The 26,253-nt window shown below is 39.9% G+C and overlaps 1 protein-coding gene and 1 long non-coding RNA gene across 3 annotated transcripts; one reads left to right on the top strand and one right to left on the bottom strand.

Annotated features, from left to right (window-relative positions):
- The first annotated feature begins 22 nt into the window (after positions 1 to 22).
- LOC121823386 (uncharacterized) lies at positions 23 to 13,835 on the top strand. 2 transcript variants are annotated; one of them, XR_013048104.1, is made up of 2 exons: positions 23 to 248; positions 7,518 to 13,835. It is a non-coding gene; the product is annotated as an uncharacterized LOC121823386 (long non-coding RNA). The 2 variants fall into 2 exon arrangements; XR_013048108.1 differs by having other exon boundaries at positions 13,544 to 13,835.
- Positions 13,836 to 16,564: 2,729 nt separating this feature from the next.
- Dkk1 (dickkopf Wnt signaling pathway inhibitor 1) lies at positions 16,565 to 20,229 on the bottom strand. The gene is made up of 4 exons (XM_006975822.4): positions 19,785 to 20,229; positions 19,400 to 19,565; positions 18,170 to 18,313; positions 16,565 to 18,047 (listed from the first exon to the last, which is right to left on the bottom strand). The coding sequence occupies exons 1-4, from the start codon at positions 20,028 to 20,030 to the stop codon at positions 17,794 to 17,796; spliced, it is 810 nt and encodes a 269-aa protein (XP_006975884.1). The 5' UTR covers positions 20,031 to 20,229; the 3' UTR covers positions 16,565 to 17,793.
- Between the last annotated feature and the right edge of the window lie 6,024 nt (positions 20,230 to 26,253).

Consider the following 26,253-nt stretch of genomic DNA (forward strand, 5'->3'; position numbering starts at 1 on the left):
TTGCCAGAAAACACAGGTAATATGCTTACAACATCAACACTCTGCTGTACTAGTTTCCAGAGAGTAAGGATATTTGCTTAGCAGAAACATTTCCCTGATCATAAAGAACTGTAGAGAGCCCCTTCCCTGTAAGTGGAGAGTGCTTCCTTCTCCAGGGCCTGAAAACGCCTTCCTCCCACAGCACCTGCTACAGTTTAAATCTGGAATATCCTCACATACCACTAACTGGTGACTCATTTGGAGAGGTGGTAAGTAAGACCCTTGAGAGCTGTGCCTGACGAACAGAAATAAGGTCATCAGGAGCTTCAAGGACCCTAGCCCCATCCTTTCTAATTTTGCTGTGATGAATCTGACCATGTTGCTTTTTGAGAAAACTGTGGAGGGATTTTGGAGTTTGGGGCTAGAAAAGGCTGTTGAATGCTCAGAGCTTAATGGGAATAGAAATGTGAAAGACAGAGATATGTCCTGGGGTTCAGTCTGTTTGCAGCAGCTGGCTTAATCACAGGCCCTGAGCTATCTATGTACCCCCCCCTCCATACGCCAAGGAACAGGGCTCTAATGGAGGACTATATCTTAATACATATAGTATTTACTAAACCTTTCAACTATTTGGAATCTGTTACACATCACTGAGAAAATCATAATTTAAACTGTTATCTAGGCATGATTGCACATGCTTGTTCTGTAATTCCAGAGCTTTGGAGACAAAGGCAGGAAGATGAGAAGTTTAAGATCACCTAAAAGCAAGTTTGAAGTTATCCTGTACTACATAAGATTCAGTTTCAAGTTCTCCCTTATAAATTATAACTGTTATCAAATATATGACCAACATCAGTAACATGAAAATATAAACAAGACTGTTCTATTTCTTTGTCAAAAAGACACGGCAACCAAATGTAGTGTAGGATTGGTATTAGGTCCAAAATTAAAGGTGAACAGTGGTCATCTCTGTGGTAGTAGAGAGGTGAGGTTGGGCATAGCTCAGGAAATTGGATATAAATTTCACATGAAGTGTTAGTATTTATCTAAGTTAACTTTATTATGTTTAATGATGTTAATATTGTTATATAGGAACATGTTCTTATCCTCAGGAAATATCTGCTAAAAAAACTTGGGAAAATTGACTGATATGTGCATTTTACTTTAAAACACTTTTAGCAAATTGTACACAGGAAACAGACAGTAGTGTGGCTTGTGTTTGCAGTTTGAGATTTTTTTTGTAGTTGAATTTATGTGAATGATGCTCATTATACTATTTTTTCAATATTTTCAAAAAAATAATATTTAAGTCAACATTACTATTTTTGAATAAACAAAGTTGTAATCATCACCAACATATTGAAATTTGCTAAAAAATATACAATCTCATAAAGTTACAAGGGGAGAGATTAACTTTTTAAGATTAACCATTTTAAGATCACTTTATATTTAGTTAGCATTCATTAAGTACTTATTGTGTTCCAGAACTACCAGTACTTCATAAATAGGCTACTTGGTAGGTCCCATTATTCCTAATGTAATGATAAGGTAAATGGAGCTTATGGAGTTTAAGCAACTTGATAAGATCCAAAGTTAATCTTTCAGATTCCACTCCAGAATCTACAATTCTTATCTACTTGATTCTACAAGAAGAGAAAGGCTAGTCAAAGTTCAAAGTTTGAGTTCTGGACTTAAGCAGTTTGTGTCTACATCTTTGACAAGTTGTTGATTTGGGAAGAGTCACGGAAAGTGAACACAATTTGAGTACCTGTGGGATAGATTGTAGTCGGACTTCCCTTTGTGGGACTGCGGGCCTAAAAATAATGTCATGGAGATATAGTAAATACAAAGGCTTGACTTTTAGCTTAGGCGTGTTTCCAACTTGCTCTTATAACTTAAATTAACTGGCATTTTTAAATCTACATTCTGCCACATGGCTCATTACTTCATCTCCATACTGTACATCCTGCTTCCCCTGTGTCTGGCTGGTGAATCTGCCTTTCTTCTTCCCAGAGTTCCCTCTCTGCCCGGAAGTCCTGCCTATCCTCTCCTGCTTAGCTATTGGCCATTTGGCTTTTTATTAAACCAAGCAGAAGGCATCTTAAGCAGAGACACATCTTTACAGTGTACAAGAAGATTATCCCACAACAGTAGAATGTGTGGTAGAGCCATATCCATTGAAAATACTTAGTATGGTACTAGCATGACCCAAGTCTGTATACACATCCCTGACAACACATATGCTAACCCTTTTCATGTTTGGTTTCTCATCCTTATGTAGTCAGTACAAGAGTGCAAGGTAGGTTCCTCCCAATAAAACTGAGGTCACTGACTGAAACCTGGATCTGTAATGGCAGAGCCTATGGCCAGTCTGCTGTACCACTCTGGAAGACTTGCCTAAGCACATTACCCTAATAGGTTCCTTTAAGTTAAAGTTTTATCCTTCAGTTTATTAAAAGAGTAGACCAAACAGAATGAATTATAAATATACTTCACACTTTCTTATTTTTTATATAACCAAGTGCCATTGACAAAACATCTGTTTGGTTTTGATTGAAGATTGGGTTTTCACATTAATGTAGGAATTAGGATAAGATTTTTAAACTGACGTTTATAGTTAAACTAAACTATCTTTATGGAGCTACTTGTAGCTTAAACTTTAAATTTAGGAATCTGTAGTATCATTAAGATATTTTTAACTTAAAAGTATTTGAAGGCAACTTAGAAACATTTACTGTATAAACAATAACAATGACCATATAGAAACACAATGTTACTAAGGAAAATTGTGAAGGCTTCTAGGAAAGTGGCCTTGATAAGAATCCACATGATGGAGAAGAGTTTAAACAGACATCTTAAGTGTAGGAAGTTCTCACATGCTTACCCATGGACATCTTTGGTGTGTGTTTTGGAGGAAGAAGAAAGATGAGGAGATAGTTGAGAAGTGAAAAATGTTCTGAATCTGCTCAATGACCATAGACGAGTTACATAACGATACATCAAGGAAACTGGTTCTGTAAGCAAACGTGATCCGTGAGTCACATAAAGTTCAAGATGGTCAGAAAGGAACAGTGGAAATAGAAAAGAATGGCAGTACCATCCCTGCTGAGATCCTGGACTACAAATACAGACTTGCTAGATGGGCCCAGAAGTAGTCCAGCAAATCATTCTGCATGCATGGAAAGTTTAGACCATGGAGAGTGGACCAGTGCTAAAGACAGATGGAAAAGCTGCAATAACTGGATTATTAGTGTCCAACAATACAACTCCTTCCCTAAGGCTTGGGGATCATTATAAAAGAGGGGGTAGAAAGACTGTAAGAACCAGAGGATCCAGGAGTTTGCTGGGAGATTCTGCTAGGAACATCAGTTGCTGCACCCATAAAGTCTCCCCAGTATGACTTCCTAAATGTGAGTGGCACAAGGACAACAAAAATAGACACGATAGTGTGGATGGTGGTGGTAGGGTAAGGGTGGAGTGGAGTGGGTGGAGAAGCCCAGGAGGCCTCAACCCTACACAAAGAACTAGAGACAGCAAAGAAAACCTGAGAGCAGGAGAGATGGTCTTCCCCGTGGAAGAGCACACCAATCGCTTATCCAATATTAGTTTATTTTCAAACTGACATTTTCTTAGCCTTTCCTGCTTTACTTGGCTACATGTCCTCTCTTTCCCTGCTCTTGTACCCGGCAATGCCTCTGCAGTGCCTGTGTGTCCCAGCTTTCTGCCCTGTCTGTCCGTGAGGCCCATCATCCCCTTACAGACTTGGATCTTCAGAATTTTTATTTCATGGAAGGAAGTTGCCATCCTAAAGACAGCTTTTAAAAAGGAAAGATAATCTAGAAGATTTGGTTGTGTGTGAATTGTTGAAACAGCAATTTCTTAAACAGCTCTCCCATGAAGCAAAAGTATGATAACTCTCTAAGGTATAAATTTCTAAGTGTCCAACCTGTTTCTCAATTGAGGAGACCTTGTGAACGCTATTCAGTTTTATTTCTGTGTCTTGATTTAGTTTCCAAGAGTATTGAAAAATTTATGTTATTTATGCTAGGACACATTCTACATAAACTCTTTATTACGTTATTTCTTTGTACATGTATGAGTTATACATGTCACAGTATGTGCAGAAGCCAGAAGACAAGTTCTGTGTGTTCTCTCCTTCCACCATGTAGGTCCAGGATGGAACACAGGTAGTTAAAGATGGGGCAAACACCTGTATCTCCTGAGCAATCTTACTGACCCTACCTTTATTTTTTTTTTTTAATGTGAAAAAGTCCAAAGCATGTCTGGGTAACTCCTGATGAACTTATTTTTCACAAGAATTTTGGTAGGAATACTATAAACATGCCCTTTTTGTCCCCATATCCAGGCATTGTAGGTCAGTATGGAGTAAGTTTTATGTGACTTTTTTTGAGATACTTCACTTTGAGACATGAGTTATTAAAGGACTGTGAGATTAGTAAGTATTGTCAGACAATTTGATACTTTGGCTTTTGGCTTAAAAATTTTCTGCATCCCAGCACTCAGGAGATAGAGCCAGGTGGATCTCTGTGAGTTTGAGGCCAGCCTGGACTACAGAGCAAGCTCCAGGACAGGCGCCAAAACTACACAAAGAAACCCTGTCTTGAAAAAAACAGAAAAAAAAATTTGCCAAGACATTATCTTAATTAGAATACTAGTATGGAGATCATTAGCTATCGTAGATATTAACAAGATTTTAATTCCAAAAAAAAAAAAAAAAAGAGTCAGGAAAGACATAAAGCGGTGATATACACATTAAATAAAGTTAATTTCATTGATAGCTCCAGAAAGCAAATTAAAACAAAATGAATAATTGTCACTTGCTGTTGTGTTAAAATCTGAAGATAAGTAATATTTCCAACTATGAATGATAAGGAACTACATCACCTCTTGGTACTGGTATGGGGGATACACTTGCATGGTAACTATCAGGAGATACTTAGCACTATACATTGTATGTTAATATAAAAAAACTAACAGAAGCCAAAACTTATGCACATAATCAAATGTATATATAAGAATGTTTGACACTGCATTGTTTGAAAGAGTGTAAACTCTTTCAGTGAAGATGATTAACAACTGAGGAACATCTATGCTATGGAGTAATGTACTGCTTTGATGGTGAAATATGGTGAGCTTCTATATATTTGTATGAAAATCATTCAAGACATATTGTTGTATAAAAAGGAATTTGGGCTAATCATTATGAACAGTCATATTTATACTAGAATGACAAATATTTAATGTTTAATAATTATATCCAATAGTTACAATCATGCATATAAAAAGAGTTTGGTAGAAGAAATGAACCATGAAGGAAAACTGTCCAGGTATATATTATTGTACTATTTTAAATGATAAAGGCATATCTATGTACTTCTTCTGACTTAAAATAAAAGATACTGGTTATAATTAAAAACAAGATCCACAAATAAGCAGATTTTAAAACAGCTAAACCTTACTGTTATTAGGAAATAAGAAATATGCTTATGTGGGTTGCTTTAAAAAACTACATTTCTTATATTTTTGGTTGTGAGCCTAGCCTTTAACGGCTGAGCCAATGCAAGCCTTTAATCCCAGCACTTGGGAGGCAGAGGCAGGCAGATCTCTGTGAGTTCGAGGCCAGCCTGGTCTCCAAAGTGAGTTCCAGGAAAGGCACAAAGCTACACAGAGAAACCCTGTCTTGAAAAACAAAACAAAACAAAAAAAAATAAACAAACAAAAAACTATATTTCTTGATTCTTCAATGGTAGTATCTTTTATAAATATTAACAAATAAAAGTATATCAGTAAAATTGTACTATATAGATGTCATATGAAGCAGTGAGCTATTTTTAAAGAATTTTTCCTTCCATGAATTACTGGTAAAATAATTGCTTGTGCGTATAAGATTTTGACAATGAAAACACCATACTTTTATGGCTTATTGTTGAAGTTTTGCTTTTGATTTCTACTGATACAGTAGTGTTCATCAACAAGTTCTCTGGAAGAATAATACAGCACAAAGTTCTCATTTAATTCAAACCACTCAAACAATTTTAATCTTCATTATTTTTGCTTTAAGAAATTCTCCAGATTGAACAATCATTACTTCAAATGTAGTAATAAATATCTGTGTCATTTCAGAGTTACAATCTCTAAGCCAGTAAAATCTGGACCAGTGGAGTACACTAAAACTGATAACACTTCTAATTAAAGCTTTCAGGTCATTATTTACTCTCAACATTTTGTATTTTTATTATCTCTTAAATCTTGAATACATAGCTATTCTCTGGTTCAACATCAACATACATTGATCAAACAACTGCACATATTTAATTTTTTATCTTGTTTTTATAACTGACAGTATTTCATATCATCTGACTTTTTTGTGCTTCTGTAGTAAATACACATGATACAATAAACAGCAAAGATTTAGAACCAAGGTCTTAGGGAACATGAAAAAAATTTAAAAGCAACAGCTCTGCAAATCAAAACAACCAATAGCTAAGAGTTTGTTATATTATAGTGTAAGGCAAAAGGAGCCAGAGATGTTGTTGTGGATTAACAGGGCAGTTAATGTTTAGTTTAAGAGATAAAAGGTCAAATGAAGGACTAGAATCCTTAAGACTTTGCAGAATATTTGTACACTGTGAAGATGCATGTGTCTTTGCCAAGGTGCTTTCTGATTGGTTTAATTAAGAGCTGAATGGTCAATAGCTAGGCAGGATTTATAATAATAAGTCTCCATGTCACTATTAGGGAGCTGGTGGTCCTAAAAGGAAGTCGGACAAGAAAGCTTACTACACCTGTGCCACTCACTGGGCATGAAATAGTTAGGAATCAGGCCACCTGTGTGTGTGTTCTCCCCACCTCAGCTGAGATCAAGTTCAATTATTTCCAGACTTGAGTTCAAGGTGTTAAAACACACCAGAGACCAGCTCAAGCTGGCTGTCTTTTAAAGCTCGCTGGGTTACTGTCTTTCTTCCCTTGGTGCTTAACTTTCTACATACTCTGTGCCTTCCGTATTGGCTCTGTCACCTGTTGGTCCCTGGCCAGGGTTTTCAGGGTGATGGCATATATGTTTGTCCATTCATTGAACAGAAAGGAAAATGAAGGAGCATAAAACACTTGATGGCCACAGAAGATGTTACCATGCAGACTGCTAGAACATGGCTAATTTCAATCACGGTTAAGCCTGCAAACTCTTTAGAAGTGCACCTCTTGAGAATCCTTGTTTACTCACAGACACTGTTGGTTTTGAATTTCATTCTGTGTTCTTGGTGTTTTATGAATTCGACACACAGTAACAGCAATAATAGAATTAACATTTTTATTCCATCTTGCATCTTAGAGTTCTCTATTACTTGATGATTTAAAGTGATATTTCTCCAGAATTTTCTGTGATGAATCTCTTAAATTAGTAAGTTTTACTTGAAACAATTTAAGCCCATTTAAAAACACTATTATCTTTTCTCCTCCTCCTTCTTCTCCTTCTTCTCCACCCCGCCTCCTCCTCCTCTCTTCTTCTTCTTTGGCAGTGTCTCCTGTGGCCCTGGATGGGTTTAAAGTTCTGCCACTGGGAGTGCTGAGCTTGCAGGTGTCCCCAGCACGACCTCTGGTAAACAAACCCTACTTTAAAACTAAAACTAATGCTTAGTTGCCGTTTCTCCTGTTCTTAGGGAAAACCAAGGGATCGAAAAACAACAGCAACAACAACAACAACAATGTATTTTACTGTCTTTTTCCACTTCTCCATTGACTAGAAAATTTCTATCAAAAGTTGGCAGCATAATAAAATCCACAGGTTTTTGTTCAATTGAGCCTTCTCATTTCTGGTGATAGTACTTTGCTGGGAAGTCAGGAGAACCAAGTTCTGAATTCCAGTTTCTGAGCTAATGTGAACTTCTACCAGTCACTGAGAGGACTGAGGGAAAAATTTCAATTCTTCTGCTCTGAGGACAGAAACTTTCTAATTAGAACAATGTTAATCTTTTAGAGTTTCTATGTGGGATCACTGCTGACTAAGAGCATATCATCTAGCACTTGCTTGAGTCGGCCTGGGGCCATTTTCTGAAAGTCCCAGTCCAGGGGCTAGAAATGTTTCGGATCCCCTTAGAAAAGATATATTTTTTTTAAAAAAAAAAAAAATGGAAGGATTACAGAGGCAAGTGAAGCCAGATGGAACTATGTTATTAACTTTATCTTGGTGAATTAGAGTTGAAAGTAACATCTCATTTTTGTAGAAACCAAAATAAGGCAACTGATTTATAAAGGTTTTCTGAAATCTATCTAATCAGTAGACAAATATCAAAATGTGTAGGAGTACTTTATATGAATAGAGATATTTAAATATTAAACAATTTAAATATTAAAATCTTTAAAATATTTTACTGTTTTATGCTTAATTTTTGGTTTACAATTATAATTTTATAATATAGTCCTCTAAATTTAGCAGCAATTATAAATAATAGTAAAGATGAGAACTATTTTGTCTAATTTTTATTTGTTAGTATATTTATATACAGGAATATTAAGTAATTAACAGATCAAAAATATAAAATTAGTAAAAATAAAGTTTTAAAATTTTGATTCTGTTAAATAGTTTCATTACAGAAAAAAACCAAGTGATGTATTAACTGGCCTTTTGCTTTATTTGTGTATCTTATGACTATTACATTGGTAAATCCATTCATGGGAAGCAGAGTGTGAGTCCATTGATTCATTCAGCATGTTCTTAAAGGCAGCTATTATAAGAAAACCCAGAACTGCCAGTTGTATAGAAGAATGAACCAAAATCAACCTCTGTATTCAAAAGATTACAGTTTGAGGATGGTATCCACTTACTAAGTATGAATAGTTTGCTAGCATTGGAGTTAGAGATCTGAAAGGGAGTTAATGGCAGGACAAAGCATGCTTGATTTAACCTGAAGTGAAACAGTGGGCCAGGAAGGCTCCCCTTTGAGAGGAGGCATTAGAAGAAAACTGGAGGGCTCCAGCACCTTAGCTTGTTTGTTTCTGTGTCTCTCACTCCCAACTTGGAAATTTGGCAAAATGGGTTTTCTTTTTCTTTCTGAAGCATCTGCAGAGAGACTGAAGCCTAATCCCAGCCCCCAAATAACTAGTATGTTTGTCACTGTTCTCACCGATGTCTGAGGCCATCAGCATCCATATTTCATAAAGCATTCTTCTATTTCTTAGCTGTGTGACACTGAGACATCAATATAACTGAAGACATACCCACCTGCTAAGAATGCTGCCAGGCTAAGTTCCCAAACAACCATTTACTTCCTGGGTGACTGATCATACTGTTGGGAGCAAAGCATTTTAAATAAAGCTATACAGCAGTGGGCTCTGAAGTTCAATTATGGGGCAAGTCAAAGGAACAGCTTTAAAAACTACAGACTCAAAGGTGCAATCCCAAGAAATTCTGGTTAAGTAGGTTTTGGAATGAGCCAAGGGTTCTTTAGTTCAAAAAGTTTTCTGGATATTTCAAATAATGGATTTATAGTGTCCCAACTAATGAGTATACTGGATTAGTGCTCTCTTGGGGGACATGCCGAAGGCACATGCATATTATACATCTATTTTTTAGTTTTTTTTGAGGAATCTCCATGCTTATTTCCATAGTTCACATTCCTAGCAGCAGGGTATGGGTGTTCCCATTGTCTGCATCCTTGCTACCACCAGATATATTGTTATGGATTTTCATGAAGTTTTACAATCAATAACTTTAGGCATTAGATTATTCCAAGTTAGCATCTAGCCAGTTTAATATAACTAATTAATTATATCAAACTTAAGGGATATTGTAGAAGATGGAATACACAGTTCTATTGGTAATAAAGAGTAAAATTCTGGTTCAGATTCTAGAAGCTACAGAATATTAGGAAAACAACTTTAATGTCCTTTGCTTTGGCTTCCTTACCTATTGAATGGAAATAATAAATGCACATATCATATAAGCTATATTGTGCAAATGAGACAATATATGTGAATCACTCAATCTAGTCTCTGGTAATTGAGATATGTTCTGATGATTAGTTATCATTACTTGTCAACCATACCACTTCATTGAGAGTTTGTTTGCAAAAGTCACAAACTATGAGAAATGGAACTGTTCACTGAGTTTCTAAAGTATGTCACATATGATGGCATATGCTTTCACATTCTCACATGTTAGCATGTGAAATTAACTGCAGCCCACAATTTCATGTCCTTATCACCCACCAGAACTTCGACTTTTCCCAATGGCCAGTCTCTGACATAGGTACACTAGAGGGTAGAATTTGGGAAAAGTATGGCAAGGGACAAGGAGAAAGAAAAAAGAAAAGAAAAGCTTGAGATGTAATATCCCAGTTGATTTGTTAAAAGCTAAGCCTGAATGGCTTACCAGAGAAAATTTCTTTGAGTCATAAATTGGGAATGGAGATGGAGGAAATAGGGTTGTACTGTTGAAAAGAAACCTAGGTTACTTAAGGCTCTTGCTGTTGTCTCCCTTAGATCTACAGACGGAGGAGCACCCCCTCACACAGGTGTCTGTGTGAAGTTCTTCAGCACACATCCCATTGTCCAGGCTTAGTCTCAATCACACCTAGCTGCAAGGGAGGCTGGGGTATGTTCTTAGAAAGAAAGAACAACTGGTTTGGGGGTTAGATTATAGTTATTGTCACAACATGTTCTGCCAAAAGGGCAGGACTGGGAGGATGGTGTGCAAAAGCCTAGGTGGCTGGAATATGAAGCAAGGAGTTAAACTACTGAGAGCCTGTGGGGAAGGCAAGGAGTTGATACAAAAAAGAATGGATGATAACTATAAACAAAAGAATGTTAAAGAAAGAAAAAAATGTCAGTAGCAAAGGGCAAGTTGTCAAATGAAGTGTGACTATAAAAAAAAGGAAGCTTGTTTCTGTTTCCCTGACAATAGACCACACGCTTAGTATGCTGGAGTGCTGATGCATTTGATTGTCTTAAACATTTTCTACAGGAGGTCATTTAAGTGTTAGGATCTGAGAGCACTTGGCACTCCTTGATAAAAAAAAAAAAATGATTGAGACTGAAGAAAAGAGCTGCAAAATGTGTAGAATCTCAGAGCAAATATGTTCCAGGCTCTTTGCTGTCTCCGGCTTTCTGTTTATATTAGCTATGAAATTCAATCGCCCAAGCAGCAAGATTCCAAGACAGGCTGCCTAAAAGTTTAACTGTCTCAACAGGAGAATGGTGAGATTTTTCTTAGCAAAGAAGCTGTCTAAACTAAAGGTCATGTCCTGCTCACATGGTTTTATGTATTCACATAATGTAGGTTCCCTTCCAGTTCATCACAGCATATAGTTAACAACGTAAACACAGAGTAGAGCCAAGATGAGAGGAGAAATGGGAGCGTTTATTAACGTATAATTGTGATTGGTTTTTATTTGCCTATTTCCTGTTCCTGTTTTAGATTTTAATGTTCTATTTTATTGTAATCTCAGTAAAATTGACGTAGCTACCTCTATCACATTTTCTATACCCCTGGCTCTCTTCTAACAAATTTTCCAGCTGCTCTTCCCAGTGGCATTTATTATGGTTAGTATCTTACTGGAAAGCAGTGTGCTCAGTAAGCAGAGGATTTTTCTCTTTTATAATTTTGGGAAAATCTGTGAGAGTAACTCAGAACTAACTGGTTTTCCTAGTCGAAATGTAACTTATCAAGAGGCCCACTTCATAGTTTACATGGAAAAATCCGAGTTCCCACTCTGCCTTTAGAGTATATAATATCTTACATGATTGATATAGAAAGAATAAACAGAGATTAAGTAATTCTCACAAGTCTACCTTCCAAAAAGGCATTGTAGAATTAGACTAGATATTTGATGTTCCCATGATATCATGTATGCCACTTTCTAACATTCACACCTAGGGAGATTCCTATCATTTTTCCAGATCATTTTAATGCAGGATTAATCATAGAATTTCATTGCAGAATTTAATGGCATACATACATTACCTAAACATTTCTGCCTTGTACATTTAATCCACTGATAACTTTGCTATTACATCACTGAAAATGAACCTTTTCACAGCTATACTTCTGTGCTTAAGATAAATTTCTAGAAATCTAATTATTATATAAAAGATTATTTTCACCTACAACACATGCCAAGATTGCACTTCAGAAAAAAGGTAAAATCATTGCTTTCTCCACTGACGGCATCTAGACTTTTGTACCCATGCCAAACATGGATATGTATCCTCTGCTTCTTCAAATAGGAATTTGTTTAACTTAACATTTATGATCATTACAGCAAAACTGAACACACTGCACACAGTTAAATGTTTCATATCTACTTTCACATTAACACAAAAATGCACACTTCTATTACACAATGACATTTCAAAATTATCCTGATACGACAGTAGTGTAAAATAGAATCTTGAGAATGCACAGCAGTTAAACTATAATCCATAATTAAGTTATTCTTGTGTTTATAAGGTCATGCTGAAGCTAATGGTATCTGTATGCTGTGCTCCTGTAAGCTTTCTTGGTTTGGTTTAAACACACAGACACATACTTGTGTTTATGTGTGTGTATGCACACACACTTTTTCACACACTCTTTCAGTTGTGGGGGCTTTTATAAGTTATACAATATGCCCTTTGGGGGCATGGTTCTTTAAGAAGTAACCAGTCCTTGGACCCTTGGCCCACCCGTCAGCCCACAATGCAGACTGAACAGAAGGTGAGTTAGCCGGTGTGAAGAGAATGTCTATGTGGCACCCAAAGCATGTGATTCTCTGCAGCAAACTAGGAGTACTTTCAGATTGGTCCTGTCTTCCTTAGAAATAGTTCTGTTACACCGGTTTAAGGTGCATTGTTGTTTGAATGTGAAATGTTCCTATAGGCTCACCTGGACACTTGGTCCCAAAAGCTGTGAAACCTTTAGGAAGTAGAGCATGGCTAGAAGTGGGTCAGTGTAGGCAGACTTCAGGCTGTGTAGCCTGCCCCCACATCCCGTTCACTTTGCTTTCTGAGTGTGAATGCAATCGGCCAACTAGCCTCCTGCTGCTGTCACCATACCTTCCATACCAGCTGCTGTGTCTTCTCTGCCAGGATGGACTACTCCTCTAGAACTAAAAGTACAATAAAACCTCTTCCCCTTAAGTGCTTTTGTCAGGGTATTTTCTTATAGTAACAGAAGAAAAACTAAAAGCAACAGTGAACGTTTTCATGCTATCTAGTTCATTTGAGGAATATGCTTCTTTTGTATTTATGTGACTCTCCTAAGTGAGCTGGTTAGTAGACTAGACATTAACAGTTTGGCCACCAGGCACATCAATACTGAAAATAAAAAAGAGAAAGAGAAAGGAAAGGCAATATTCAGAATACTGTGTGTTCATCTGTTCTTCATTTACTATGAAATGAAGGCTCATGTTTTGAATGTTTGATCCCCAGCTGGTGGAACTATTTTGGGAGGTTGGAGAAACCTGCAATGTGGGGTCTAACTGAAAGAACTGGGTCACTAGGAATAGATTCTTGGTGGTACATTATCCCTGACCACTTCCGATCTCTCTGCTTCCTGCCCAACATGAAGGAAGATGTCCGAATGAAGACGTCTCCCCGCCAGCCAAGCCTGGTGACACATGCCAATCCCAGAACTTGAGAATCAGAGGCAGGAGGATCAGGGATTCAAGACTATCGATGCCAATCTAGGGTATACAAACCCTTTATCCAAGAGGAAAAACTCATAATAAAGAAAAAAAATGAATTTCTTCTATAAAGCATCCTTGCTTTCCACAATGTTCTGCCCAAGTGCTGGAGGATAAGAAACCATGGCATGAATCTTGTGTAACTGTGATCAGAATAAACTGTGATGATTCCTCTCTTGGACTGTTCAGTCTGTCATTCTGTCATAGCAGTAGCAAAAGGGCTACATCTCAGTCCATTCAAATAATTTATCTCTAACTCCTGCATGATGTCTAATTACAGCAAGTTCATTAACAAGGCAAACAGCATCTTTTCTAGGGTTATGTTCTACTCACAGTTCTCAACACATGGAACAGACAACCCACACCAACATCCATGGCCTCCCCAAATGACCTTCCTGCTACCACCTGCATGTGGATCAGGTAACTATCCATGTTAGCATTTTCCTGTTCTTCAATTTCTGTAATCTCTGTGAAACAATTGTGGCAAAACCACCTTCCTCCAAGGACACATGGTGCCTCTAACTTTTTTGATAAGTTTGGGTCCCTGATCTTCCTCATAGGAAGAAAAAGAAACATTTGTGCTGTTTGACATAGTGATTGCCTGAAGACATCTTTCCCAAACAATAAAACCCCTCATGGTTCAACCAGATTTTCTCATCTGCTTTGAATTTGAACTTCAGAGTGTCACAGATATGTGAAAGGTTTCAATATAACATTCTTTTAAAAAGTCATTGTTTTTTTTTCCGCCCATAAGGAGAAAGTTGTGAAATATTGTAAAATGTAATGTTGAGTTATGCTTAGTCATGATTCATGTCTTTTCCCAAGTTTAGCTTTTTTAAATGTGGAATTGTTTAATGATTTATATTAGCGTGGGGCCAGCTGCCACCGCTCTCCAGTGATAATTCTGCATTGAGGGGCTGGGAGGATCGGGACACAGCTCATTGGGAAGACCATGCTTAGTATTTGCAGGTCAGTCTTTGCCCACCACTGCCACACACCCACCAACCACAAGGGATTTTTATGTAGTTTCTGGAGTTTCGAATTCAGGTCCTCATGCTTGTGGAGTGTGTTCTCTTATGGTCTTCGCCGTTTCTGCTGCCTCTAGTTATGCTTTTAGACCAGGAATCCTACCCTTGATCCTGTCACCACATTGAACCAAGTTTATAGCCCTGCAAATGCACACAAGGAACATTATACAGACTGGGCGGGTTACATTTAGGATTATATGTCTATACATATATGTGAGTAAGAAAAATTAATCGAAAAGAGCCCGTGAATTTGGAAGGCTATATGGGAGGGTTTGTAAGGAGGAAAGGGAAGGATGGAGTGATGTAATTATAATATTAAAAATGAAAGAAACTATTTTAAAATGAGGACAAATATTTCAAGTCTTCCAGCTGAACATGAGAAGGAGCTGAGGGACTTATGGTTTCAGTGTGGCCATTTTAATATGGAAGAAGTTAGAGTAAGTTAGCCTCCATGGATAAGATAATGTTTACTGTAAACCTTTTAAGAAAAGCTGTATCCCTCCTTTTCCTCCTTTAACACATTTTAGTAAGAGCGTATCACCACTTAAGTAGGAATCATGCCATGTGGTTATGCTGGACCTTGAGTAGGTAAAACAAACAAACAAACACCACAGTATTTGATTTTAAAGTTTATATCAAAACTCAGTCATCATCCTACAACTATACTATGATGAAACAGGAGGATTTTACGCTTATAGCACAGTACATATGAAAATAATAACTCTGAAAACTACTTGATTGTCTCTTAGTGCCAGGTGAAGCAAATCAGAGAACAGACTATAAATAATGCAACCAACCAAAAGGTTGAGTCACCTCTCTTTTGTCATATAGGGTGATAATCAAGACACTCAAAGCAAAGAGATCAAGCAGGGCAGTGTGTAGCCTATGTGAGCTTAAATTGATAAAACAGCTGGTGAAATGTTTGCATGGGCAAGCAGACAAATACATTGTTTAGGAGTTAACCACCACAAAACATTTGAGCCAGCTATCATATTCTAGATTCCCTGAGATCCTGTTTTGGGATTGTATTGTATATGACTTCTCTCTTCTAGCTTTCATAAATATATACTTTCCTTTTCTTAATACTGTCCCTAGTCCTCAGTGCAGTGGGAAGAAGAGGTTGCCTGATCTCTCTGGCCCCATCCTGAAGGTCAACAGAAATGGTTGGACCTGAGCCTGGTTGATGGGATGTGCAGAGAAGGACATCTACACTCCAGCTGGCTCCTATAGAAAGGGCCCAGTAACCAGAGCACATTAAACATCTGCCCCACACCCCTTCTAGAAGGCCCTGCTTTCTCCCACTTCATGAAACGATTCCCCATTCCCTTTCCTCTATTGTGTTTTGTTGAAGATGGCAGGCCTCGGGATTGGTTTTCCTTGCACATCAGGCAATCAGCACACTTAGGAGAAGAGCGTTTCTCTGGACGAAGAAGCAGAAGCCTGTGGACCAAAGGGACACAGCCACAGACATCCTGACAGGTCCCCTCTCAGTGAGCCAACGGAGTGCATGTGCTGTTGCCCGACTCCCCTGAAAATTAACCACTTCCGGGAACACAAAAACCAATGACTATTCTAGGACATCTGGACTATTTAAGGAGCTGCTGGCACAGTCAGTCAGTCACTACTGTCCTTTGAATAGCGAACCCAGTGTTTTGTGGTTTTGATGCAGACCTTCAGAATACTACAGAATAAATTAGGAAGGCTATTTTGTCCTTTTCCCAATAGAAATATCAAATTTAGGCAAGGAAAAATACACAGAAAATTTAGATTTGAAATATATATACATATATGTGTGTGTTATTATGTAATATATGTATATATAAATCTAATATATCTATTCAATTTTTTATAAAGCCATACATCCCTATCCTCATTCTAATCAATTCAATACAGGAGAAGCAAAAATTGAAATAATCACCTGGCAAGAGAAGAAAAAGCAGGACATTCTAGAACTTGTGGTTGTTTGGTAATTATTTTTAAATCAAAGTAATTACAACAATTCTTCTTGCATATGTCAGAGTATCTAAAATATTTCTGAATTAGTTATTTGGCTTAAATTGGCATGTACTTGTTCACCATGTTTCCACACAACCTCCTCTTCATCCTGCCCATCATCACATACTTTGGAATTACTTTCTTGGATATCCCCTTCCTTCCAATAACTACTGGCCATTTAGACAAATATTAATTTGTTGGAAACTATTTTTGTTGATGCTTTTTTGAGACAGAGCATCACTCAGTAGCAGAAGTTTCCTTGGATCTCACTAGGTTGGCCAGGGTGGACCTGAATTCATGGGCAATCCTCCTGCCTCAGGCTCTGGAATACTGGGATTATATGCATAAACCACCAACCACACCTGGTAGAAGAATATTTTTGAAAGAAGTACTATCAGGTTCAATCCCATATCACCATAACCATTTGAATTCATAAATGGTGAATACATTCTCTTTAAAATTACTCATACATAGACATATGTCTTTTCATTTTAAAACAACACCCCTCACATACACATTCACACACACACACACCCCTAAGATCACAGTTCCAAAATGTATCTATGCTTGTAACATTTTATGATCATTAAACATTAAATTTTATTTCAAGGACTATCACAGCTGAGAGAGAGGACTATCTAAGCAAAGACAGGAAATAAACTAGTATTTTCATGTTAATTTTACTTGTCTATCATTCCAAGAACTTCTTGCATTCTACACTAGAAATGAAAGGAGAAAGGTTTACACATTTAGGAACTATAAGCTGAAATCACTTCAATATAGAATATTTATGAGTCAAGACAATCAATGTGTACAAAAATTTACATGGAAAAGAAACAAGACAATGTAGCACTTCTAGAAAAATAATTAAAAGTTTCGTTGCATTTACAGGTAAGTGCCACACTGAGGATTTACAACACAGTAATTTACTGCAATCACAGATGAGTTCCATCAAGAAACAAAGTCCTTACACTCCAGACTTTTGGACGGTGTTATCGGAATGCTTAACTCTACGCAGAAGATTTGTACATCCTTGGGATCCAGCTGAGAAATAACAAAGGGGTTCGCAGCATATATTAGATAAAGGAGTCCGTCACAGTTAGACAGTCAGGTTAGTGTCTCTGACAGGTGTGGAGCCTAGAAGAATTACTGGCTTGGTGATGCTCTTTCTGTATTCTGCAAGACAGGCCTTCCCCACAGTAACAGCGCTGGAATATCTCCAGCCCGTGGGAGCCTTTCCGCCTGTGCTTAGTGCACACCTGACCCTCTTTGAGGACAGGTTTACAGATCTTGGACCAGAAGTGTCTCGCACAACACAGCCCCGTGGCACAATCTGAGGATCGGAGGCAGATGGAACCTTCTTGTCCTGTGGAGGAGACAGAAGGAGAATGAGTTACCATTAGGCCTGCACTGTTTCATTAAGAGAACTCTAAATGAGCTTCTGATAACGCTAAACGGGGCGGCTGGGTCTTTAAAGCCTTTGACTACCTTTGGTGTGGTATATTTTTGAAGTCAGCGTGGTTCTTCTGGAATATCCATCCAAGGTGCTGTGGTCGTTACCAAGGTTTTCAACGATGCTTTCCTCAATTTCCCCTCGCGGTAAATGGCTGTGGTCAGAAGGCATGCATATTCCTAAGGAAGCCGGAAATAGTGATTAATCCCCGGGCTGTATGTAATGTGTTGCTAACAGCCGTGATGAGAGCAGTCTATTGTGCGGACAGCAATGTGAGATCTGCTACCTCACTGCAGTCAATCATAACTCTTTGACGAATCTCCCCAAATGGAGAAGCATCAATGAGTGTACTGTTCAATCATACGGAACACCCCAGGAGAGCCATTTAAATTGTGGTGGTGGCAGCAGTGATATTTCTGTCTATTTTAATACTATCCTTTGGAGTAGGAAAAAGAAATTCAGTCACTTAAAAAATTAATCTTAAAAATAACTCCTCTGCTCTGGGTACTATCTGAGCAAGGCTGCCCAACTGCCCGGAAGACTGCAATCTCACCCACCGGTTACTTCACTGTATAATTTCGATATTACAGAGATTTAGTGAGTTCACTCTGGAATGCGGCTGTACCCTAGGAATTTAGCCACCCTGTGTGTTTATTTCTGGAGACTTCTTTGAGACATTAGCATTTTGTGGATCTGTGGTTGTGTGTGTGTGTGTGTGTGTGTGTGTGTGTGTGTGTGTGTGTGTGTGTGGCTGCTTCTTTGAAGGTAGCTGAGGGTGGAGGGAAGCGGGGCTAAGAGGTGGAGAGCTAGGGACGTGAGTGGTACAGAGATCTCTTTTAAGAGCTGGCCAGCAGAGATTAATCACTCTAGCCCTCGGCTGACAACAGTTTTAACATCCCAGAGGCCTTTGAAAGAGACAAAGCCAGGAGAGTCAGGTAAGAGAAACGGAGCTGTAACAAAACGGCAAGGCTGGCTAGCTAGGTTTCCCTTTCAGAAAGACTTTCCCGCTTTCTCGAGTGTCCTGAAGTTCTCCCCGGAGATAACTGTTTGATAGAAGTGTCCGCTCTAATGTAAAGCGTGTTAGATCACCGAGGGAGGCAGAGGAAGAAGATAAACTTCCAAGGCCTCAAACACAAGCCAGTGAAGATGTGACAGGGGGACCCTTGCATGCTGAACCCGGGTTTGCAGGAGCTAGAGCGCCTCCTCTCATTCCTGGATGCTCAAAGGCAGGGTGGTTCCAGTTCAAAGGGGAGTCCAGGACTCACCGTTCTTGCAGTAATTCCCGGGGCAGCACATAGCGTGCCTCATGCAGCGTTTCCTGCGCTTTCTGCAAGCCAGACAGATCTGTACTCCTACACCCGCAGCTCCGCGGCTGGGACTGGAGCAGTACTCCTCGGTGCCGCACTCCTCATCCTCTGCACACGGGTAGGGCTGTGGGAAGGGAGCGGGGTGGTGAGCAACTCAGGCATCCTGGTACCCACACCTTCTCGGTTCCCATCTGCCTCTTCAAAAGCTCTTCCAAGCGCACTGCTCCCGATGCAGTGATTCCAGACACACCCTGACTCTCACACATCTAGGAGACTGTACACCCTCTTCTCCGAGACCCCATTCAGAATCACAGCATCCTCGGATCCCCGATACCCCACTCACCTGGTAGTTGTCAAGAGTCTGGTACTTGTTCCCACCCTCGTATGGAACTCCGGGCGCCACGCTGACAGCCGAGCCCGGCTGCCCCGCAGCGCCACCCAGCGGTGGGGGCAGGTTCTTGATAGCGTTGGAATTGATGAGAACCGAGTTCAAGGTGGCGCTGGCTCCGAGCAGAGGGAGGCTGCAAAAAGCCATCGCTGTTAGCAAGACCAAGTACCGGACAGCTGCCACTGCGCACAAAACCGTCATCTCAGAAGGACGCAAGCAGGAGTAAGTCAGGAAAAAGGAGGTCGCTTTGCACAGCAGCTGCAGAGTCCCGACTGCGGAACTTCAGTCGGTGGAGTCTCTGCTGCTGGGCTCAGGGCTCTGCGCAGCCACCGCCACCTCAGGCTGCCTTTATACTCGGGCTCCAAGCCTTCCCAGCCCCTCGGGGAAGACAACAAAGCCGGGATGGGATTTCAAAGCTTTGGGAGGAGCTGGGAGGGGGAGTGTTTGTGTATCGGAAGCAGGGAGGACTTTGACACTCTCCCCTCGCCCCTCCCTTGCACTATAGTGCTCCTTGTCCAGCTTACCTTAGAGTGCCGGTTATCAGAGCACCAGAGTCTAGCCTGAACTTTAATTAAAAAAAAAAAAAAAAAAGGCGGGAGGGAGCGCTCTTGCGAGCTCGGGTGCTCTGCAGAGAGGTTGAGTTATTTCTACCTGAAATGCTTTCTGAGTTAAAAGGTGATAGAATATACAAAACCACTTTTCTTCCCTTATGCCAGCCCACACTTTTTGTGCAAGCAAATAATATTCATTATTAAACACAACTCAAGCAGTCCTCCAAAAGCTATGTGAAAGGGCCAGGTGGCTCCTATGAGTTGCTGATTAACCCTTTAGCGTTGCGATTTGCAAATGAGGTTCTTGTCTTTTAAGTTTGTCTAGTTGCCCCCCCCACTCCCCCCGCCACACACACCAGGAGAAAAATGTGCAAAGACAAGAAAATTTGCACATCAAATGAGGATACCAAGGGAAGAACTAATTCGCTTTTGATGGTGAGTTTGGAGCGAGAGGCGAGAGACTGGCGTTTGGAAATTAGATCAGGGGTGGAGGGAAAGGGGAAATGGGCACTCGATAATCAAACTATTTAATGTGGTTCTTTGAATCTAGTCAGTCCCAGCAGTAGATGAACTTGATTAAGCAGACACGTGAGATCAAAGTGGCCCTGAGTCAGAGCGGACAGGGTCCCTGAGCCCGGTGAGTCCTCTTTCCCCGGTTCCCGGTTCCCAGCGGTGGGTTAATAGAAGAAGATAAGAAACCCCGAAGGCTTAGCTCCGACTTCCTCATTAGTGTTTCGCTGAACGGGAGAGGGCTTGCTTTTGATCCCAAATCAAACCTCGTCCAGGACAGGACAGGAGGAATAACTCTGCAGGGAGATAATAGACTAACTCATGGAAAAGACGTGCTGAACCTAAGGCAGAGAACGAATTTGCAGATGTTTCAACCAGTGTGTGAAGTAAGAAACAACATTGATGTAAGAACGCTGTGCTTATAAATAAAGGTAACTTATTGAGAGGATAAAAGTCAAATTCTTTGTTTCAACCCTTGCAATGCTAAAAGAGACATTTGTCATAACAAAAGGTAAGAAATGTGCATTAATAATGTTTAAGAATAAATTGATAAACGTGAGAAAATAAGCAACTATTGTATGAGACTGGGAAGAAAAAGATGATTGGAAAGCAGTGCTGAAGAGGGTGGAGTGAGATGTACTTTTGCAGCCCCTTAACTTTGGTATTGTCTAGAATTGGAAGGCCCCCAAATAGCCAATGATAGTTTTGAACAAATATAATCATGCAGTTGAGCTAGGAGGAATATTCAAAAATACACATTTTTTTTTTTTTTTTTTTTTTTTTTTTTTTTTTTTTTGGTTTTTCGAGACAGGGTTTCTCTGTGTAGCTTTGCTCCTTTCCTGAATCTCGCTCTGTAGACCAGGCTGGCCTCGAACTCACAGAGATCCGCCTGGCTCTGCCTCCCGAGTGCTGGGATTAAAGGGGTGCGCCACCACCGCCCGGCTCAAAAATACACATTTTTAAATACCTGGCTTGGCAGGTTTCAGAAGTCACCTTAAAGAGTCGTCTAAGTAACTTTTAACGCTCTGCCTCACTTCTTTAATGGTGCCTCTATACACAATGATGTCCCCTCTCACTCCAAACTCCATCTACTTTGGGGAATTTCTTGTGGTTTGTTGGAAGTCCAGCATAGTTTAAATCCTATGTATCTATCTGGATTTTATTAGGAATACGCACAATGGTGTAGCTGAGGCAGGCTGGTTACCTACGGATGGTTAGAAAATTGGAAAAAGAAGAGGTCTTAACATTTTGTTTAAAAAGTGGACATTAGAAACAATAAAGGGGGGGGGGAGTAAATAATAAAACAGATTTCCCTGGCTCTGCACAGACCTACCAGTCAGTGGGTCAGAAATTTGCAGAGACACTGGGAGATGATGGGACAGGAGAATCAAGCGGCAGGAAGTCTTGGGGACCAAATCGTCACATTCTGCACATTGATAGCAATGGCAATGATGGATGTGTTGTCTTTTTTAAAAAAAAAAATAAATTATTTATTTTTATTTTACATGCATTGGTGTTTTGGTTGCGTGTATGTCTGTGTGAGGATTCTGGATCTCCTGGAATTTGAGTTACAGACAGTTGTAAGCTGCCATGTGGGTGCTGGGACTTGAACCAGGGTCTTTTGGAAGAGCAGCCAGTGCTTTTAACCACTGAGCCATCTCTCCAGCCCCATGCTGTCTTTCAATTTAAATTCATATGACATTGGACGGTAGGAAATGGATCCCCTGCCTATTTGGGAAGTAAAAAGGTGTTTCCCCCGTCCTGTTATCCTGTTTAAATAATCCTAGAAACACAAGAATGGTGCACTGAAGACCCACCCCTTTCCCTGTATTCTGATGGAATGGTCCCGATTAATACACCAACTCTTTTTTTTTTTTTTCTTGGTTTTTCAAGACAGGGTTTCTCTATGTAGCTTTGCGCCTTTCCTGGAACTCACTCTGTAGACCAGGCTGGCCTCTGCCTCCCGAGTGCTGGGATTAAAGGCGTGCACTACCACGCTAATACACCAACTCTTAATGAACAGACCTTTAGCTCATCAAGAACTTGGGCCAACAAAGGAAACGGGGGGGGGGGGTGCTAGTTGTGGCACTCTCTACTTTTTATGGTCCACATCAGTGGTCTCCTACCGTGTGCTAAACACTGTACTTGGTGTTGCTTCAGTAAAACAGGAATGGCTGGAATATTCACCTTCAAATTGTCTAGGAAAAGGAAAGGCAAGCTCGTTGGTGTCAGAGGGGGAGAAATTTTGTAGGAGAGACTTGCCCTCTTCAGTGCAGCCTATTCTTCATTTGAGAACCCTTGGCTTGGTCTAACTTACTCCTAGGTATCAAAATTGGGGATGGTGTAAGATGGAGAGAGATGCCCACTGCTCCTTCTGTGCCAAAGAACACAGTGGGGCCTATTAAGAGCATCTCTCTAATATGCTGAAGGCAGACTCCTGCCAGTCTCCAGTAGCCTGATAAGCACAATATCAGGGCACAGAAGGAGTTTTGGTTGTTGTGACTTGGTTTGGTTTCTATTGTTGCTTTGGGGTTCTCTGTGTTTTAAGGCAGTGTCTCACTGGATTCCAGGTGTAGATCACCACACCTGGTTTAGTTTTGTTATTTACGTAGATTATACTTGGTACATACTGGCCAGGAGGAAAAGAAGTCCAGAAACTCCCACCATGTCTTGGTCTCAGGCAGTTGGAGGTCAGATGATGCTGAGTCTCCTGCAGCCAGGTGATGGAGTGGTAGGTCTATCTGTTCAGCTGAGTTTACTTTGTTCTAGAAGGAACTGTGGCTCTACTTGGATATAGTCTAATATGACCACAGGTATTGCAAAAACAGTTAATATTAAGTTTAAAACTAGGAGAAACAGTGAAAGTGATGTTTAATAAAACAATATGACTTTCTCCTTCACTTTTAAGAGAGTCTTAGTTTCTATGTTCATCATGATAGAAGACATGACTCATATTTGGACACCTTTGAAATGGCAGAATTTCTCTAGTACAAGAGAAGCAAGTTCATGGTGATTACTTTTATTCAATCCGTGGAGAAGGCCAGCCTATTTAAATCCAGCTTCACAGGAGTCTCTAACCCATCCCAGAAGATGATCCTGGGGCCATTGAAATATAAACAGTATGGAGCTCAGAACCTAAGGAGGTTTGACTAAAACCTGGCGAGGATGTTACCTAAGCCAAGCACCTACTGGAGTCTTTTTGGAGGTTCTGACACTCAGAAAGGTCTGTGATGAGTAGGGTCTAGGAGTCCAGCTGTCCAGTAGTAGCCCCTGAAGAACTTAGTATTTCTAATCAGAAAGATAGTACCAGTAGTGCCAGCGTAAAGCAGGGCACAAAGACGCCAGATACAGAGAAGATTGGAATTCCATCCGTGTCACTGGGTTTCTGTTATCACCCCCTTTATTATACTGGCATCCTCCAAGGGCTGTGGCCCAAAGGGCCCCATGCTACCACACTGGAAGCTAGGGTTGGAGCGTAGCACTGGACCCTTCAGGCTGACAGCAGCCTCTTTGTGATTGTGGATCTAACTTTCTTTTTCATTTGTAAATGTCATACTGGGAAGACAAGGGAGCCCCCTTCTGGCTCTGAAAATGGTCTTTGAGCGTTCCAGGGCAAGACCTTTTGTCTTCGGGTTAAACGTCTTTCAGGAAGCCTGTAGGCTTTATGGAGCAATACTCACTGCCACGGGACTCTGGGAACTTGCTGATTTTGAAGTACCTAGCATGTAAACTAAGTTTCTGGAAATACAGTGAATTACGTGACTGCTTGATTTTTTTTTTTTAGAAGATGTGGTTGAGAAGGAAGGAGTGGGGGGACGGAATGAATGAATGAGACTGGATGAATGAATTGATTTTGTTTCTTCATCCCCAAATTGTTGCAATGTTGTAGAGGTGTGACATCTTAAGAGACTCTAAATTTCCTACTAGCAAATTGTATTAGGACCTTGTCGGAATCAAGATGTAAGCTAGAAATGGTACTAACTTCGGGTGGGCGGTTGGAGCAAGGATTCTTACTCTTGAGCAGGTCTAAGAGTTCCGGACTGTGGCTGCATCCCGGTCCTCCAGGATGAATCACAAACCCCCATTGCCGGAATGCTTGCTCAGGCTTGGGGCGCTCACTGCTGTCCCAAGCCGTCGCCACCTTACAGTAGTGTAAAATGAAGCTTGTTTAAAAACCCTTTGATGAGTGAGGATCAAACGGCTCAGGGTCCCCCGTCTTAATCAGCCTTGAGCCAGGTGGCATCACAGGGCGCTGGGTTTGCTGCTTCTGTGGACTTTGTGTTTAGCAAATTGATCAGCGTAATCCCGCTGAAGCCCTGGCCTGGGCGCAAATCCCTTCACACTACACTGCTGCTGTAGGTCCACGGTGTCAGTTCACGGGCAAATAAATCAGGGTTAATTAGCAGAGGGAGAACAGAGGGAGAAAAGAGACACACAGGAAGATAACTCCGAGGGACCGGAATCCTCGCTGCAGCGTCTGCTGGAAGGAGCAATTCCATTCCTCTTCTGCCCCCTGGTGGAATTCTGTTACAAGTTCTTTGGAGGACGTTTTAATATCTCTCCAAGAAGTGTAGGTCCAGGGTTGTATGTACTCTCACCTCTCACACTGAAAACTTTGCAATATTCTCGGACTCTTAATAGTCCACACAATATATTGTTCATAGTATAACTGGAATCTTCACATAGTAGAATAACGTCCGATAATGTCAATACCGTAGTTTAAAGACCACGGAGCTGGGGTCTGGCACGCAGGTTCTCAGTAAACGTTTATTCAGTTAGGTTTAAGTTGCAAACCAGAATTTTGCATTCCTGGATGAAAATGTTAGGTTCTGAAGATTATAAGTACCACGTTCAGGAGACTCCTATGCCGAATATATTAGGAAAGTTCATACATCTATAACCACTTTCATAAATTTTTTTTGGAAAATTAAAATGTTATTTGTTTCAATGAGAAAACATTAATTTCAAATTTTCCATTTTCAAAGAGAATATTATTCAGGAGGCTTATGAAAAATACAGACAGGTAATAATTCTGGGCCCACAATTAAGATTTCTTTTAAAGAGTAAAGGATGATGGGAGATGTGTGAGAAATAATATCTCTAAGCATTCAGCTCAATATTTATCGTCTACTAGAATTTAAATATAACTTAAGTGATAATCATAAAATTACACAGCAATGTGCTCATATTATGCTTTAGATTATGTTTTCTAAGGATAGTTTTAAAGAAGTAAAATTGACTTCCAACAAAAAACATGAGAAAAATGGATACTTAAGGTAGGAAAATGGCTCAGTTGGTAAAGTGCTTGACGTGAAAACATGAGAACACAAGTTGGATTCCCCAAAACTAATATAAAATGCAGG

Source organism: Peromyscus maniculatus, chromosome 1 (genome assembly GCF_049852395.1).
Source record: "Peromyscus maniculatus bairdii isolate BWxNUB_F1_BW_parent chromosome 1, HU_Pman_BW_mat_3.1, whole genome shotgun sequence".
Lineage (NCBI taxonomy): Eukaryota > Metazoa > Chordata > Mammalia > Rodentia > Cricetidae > Peromyscus > Peromyscus maniculatus.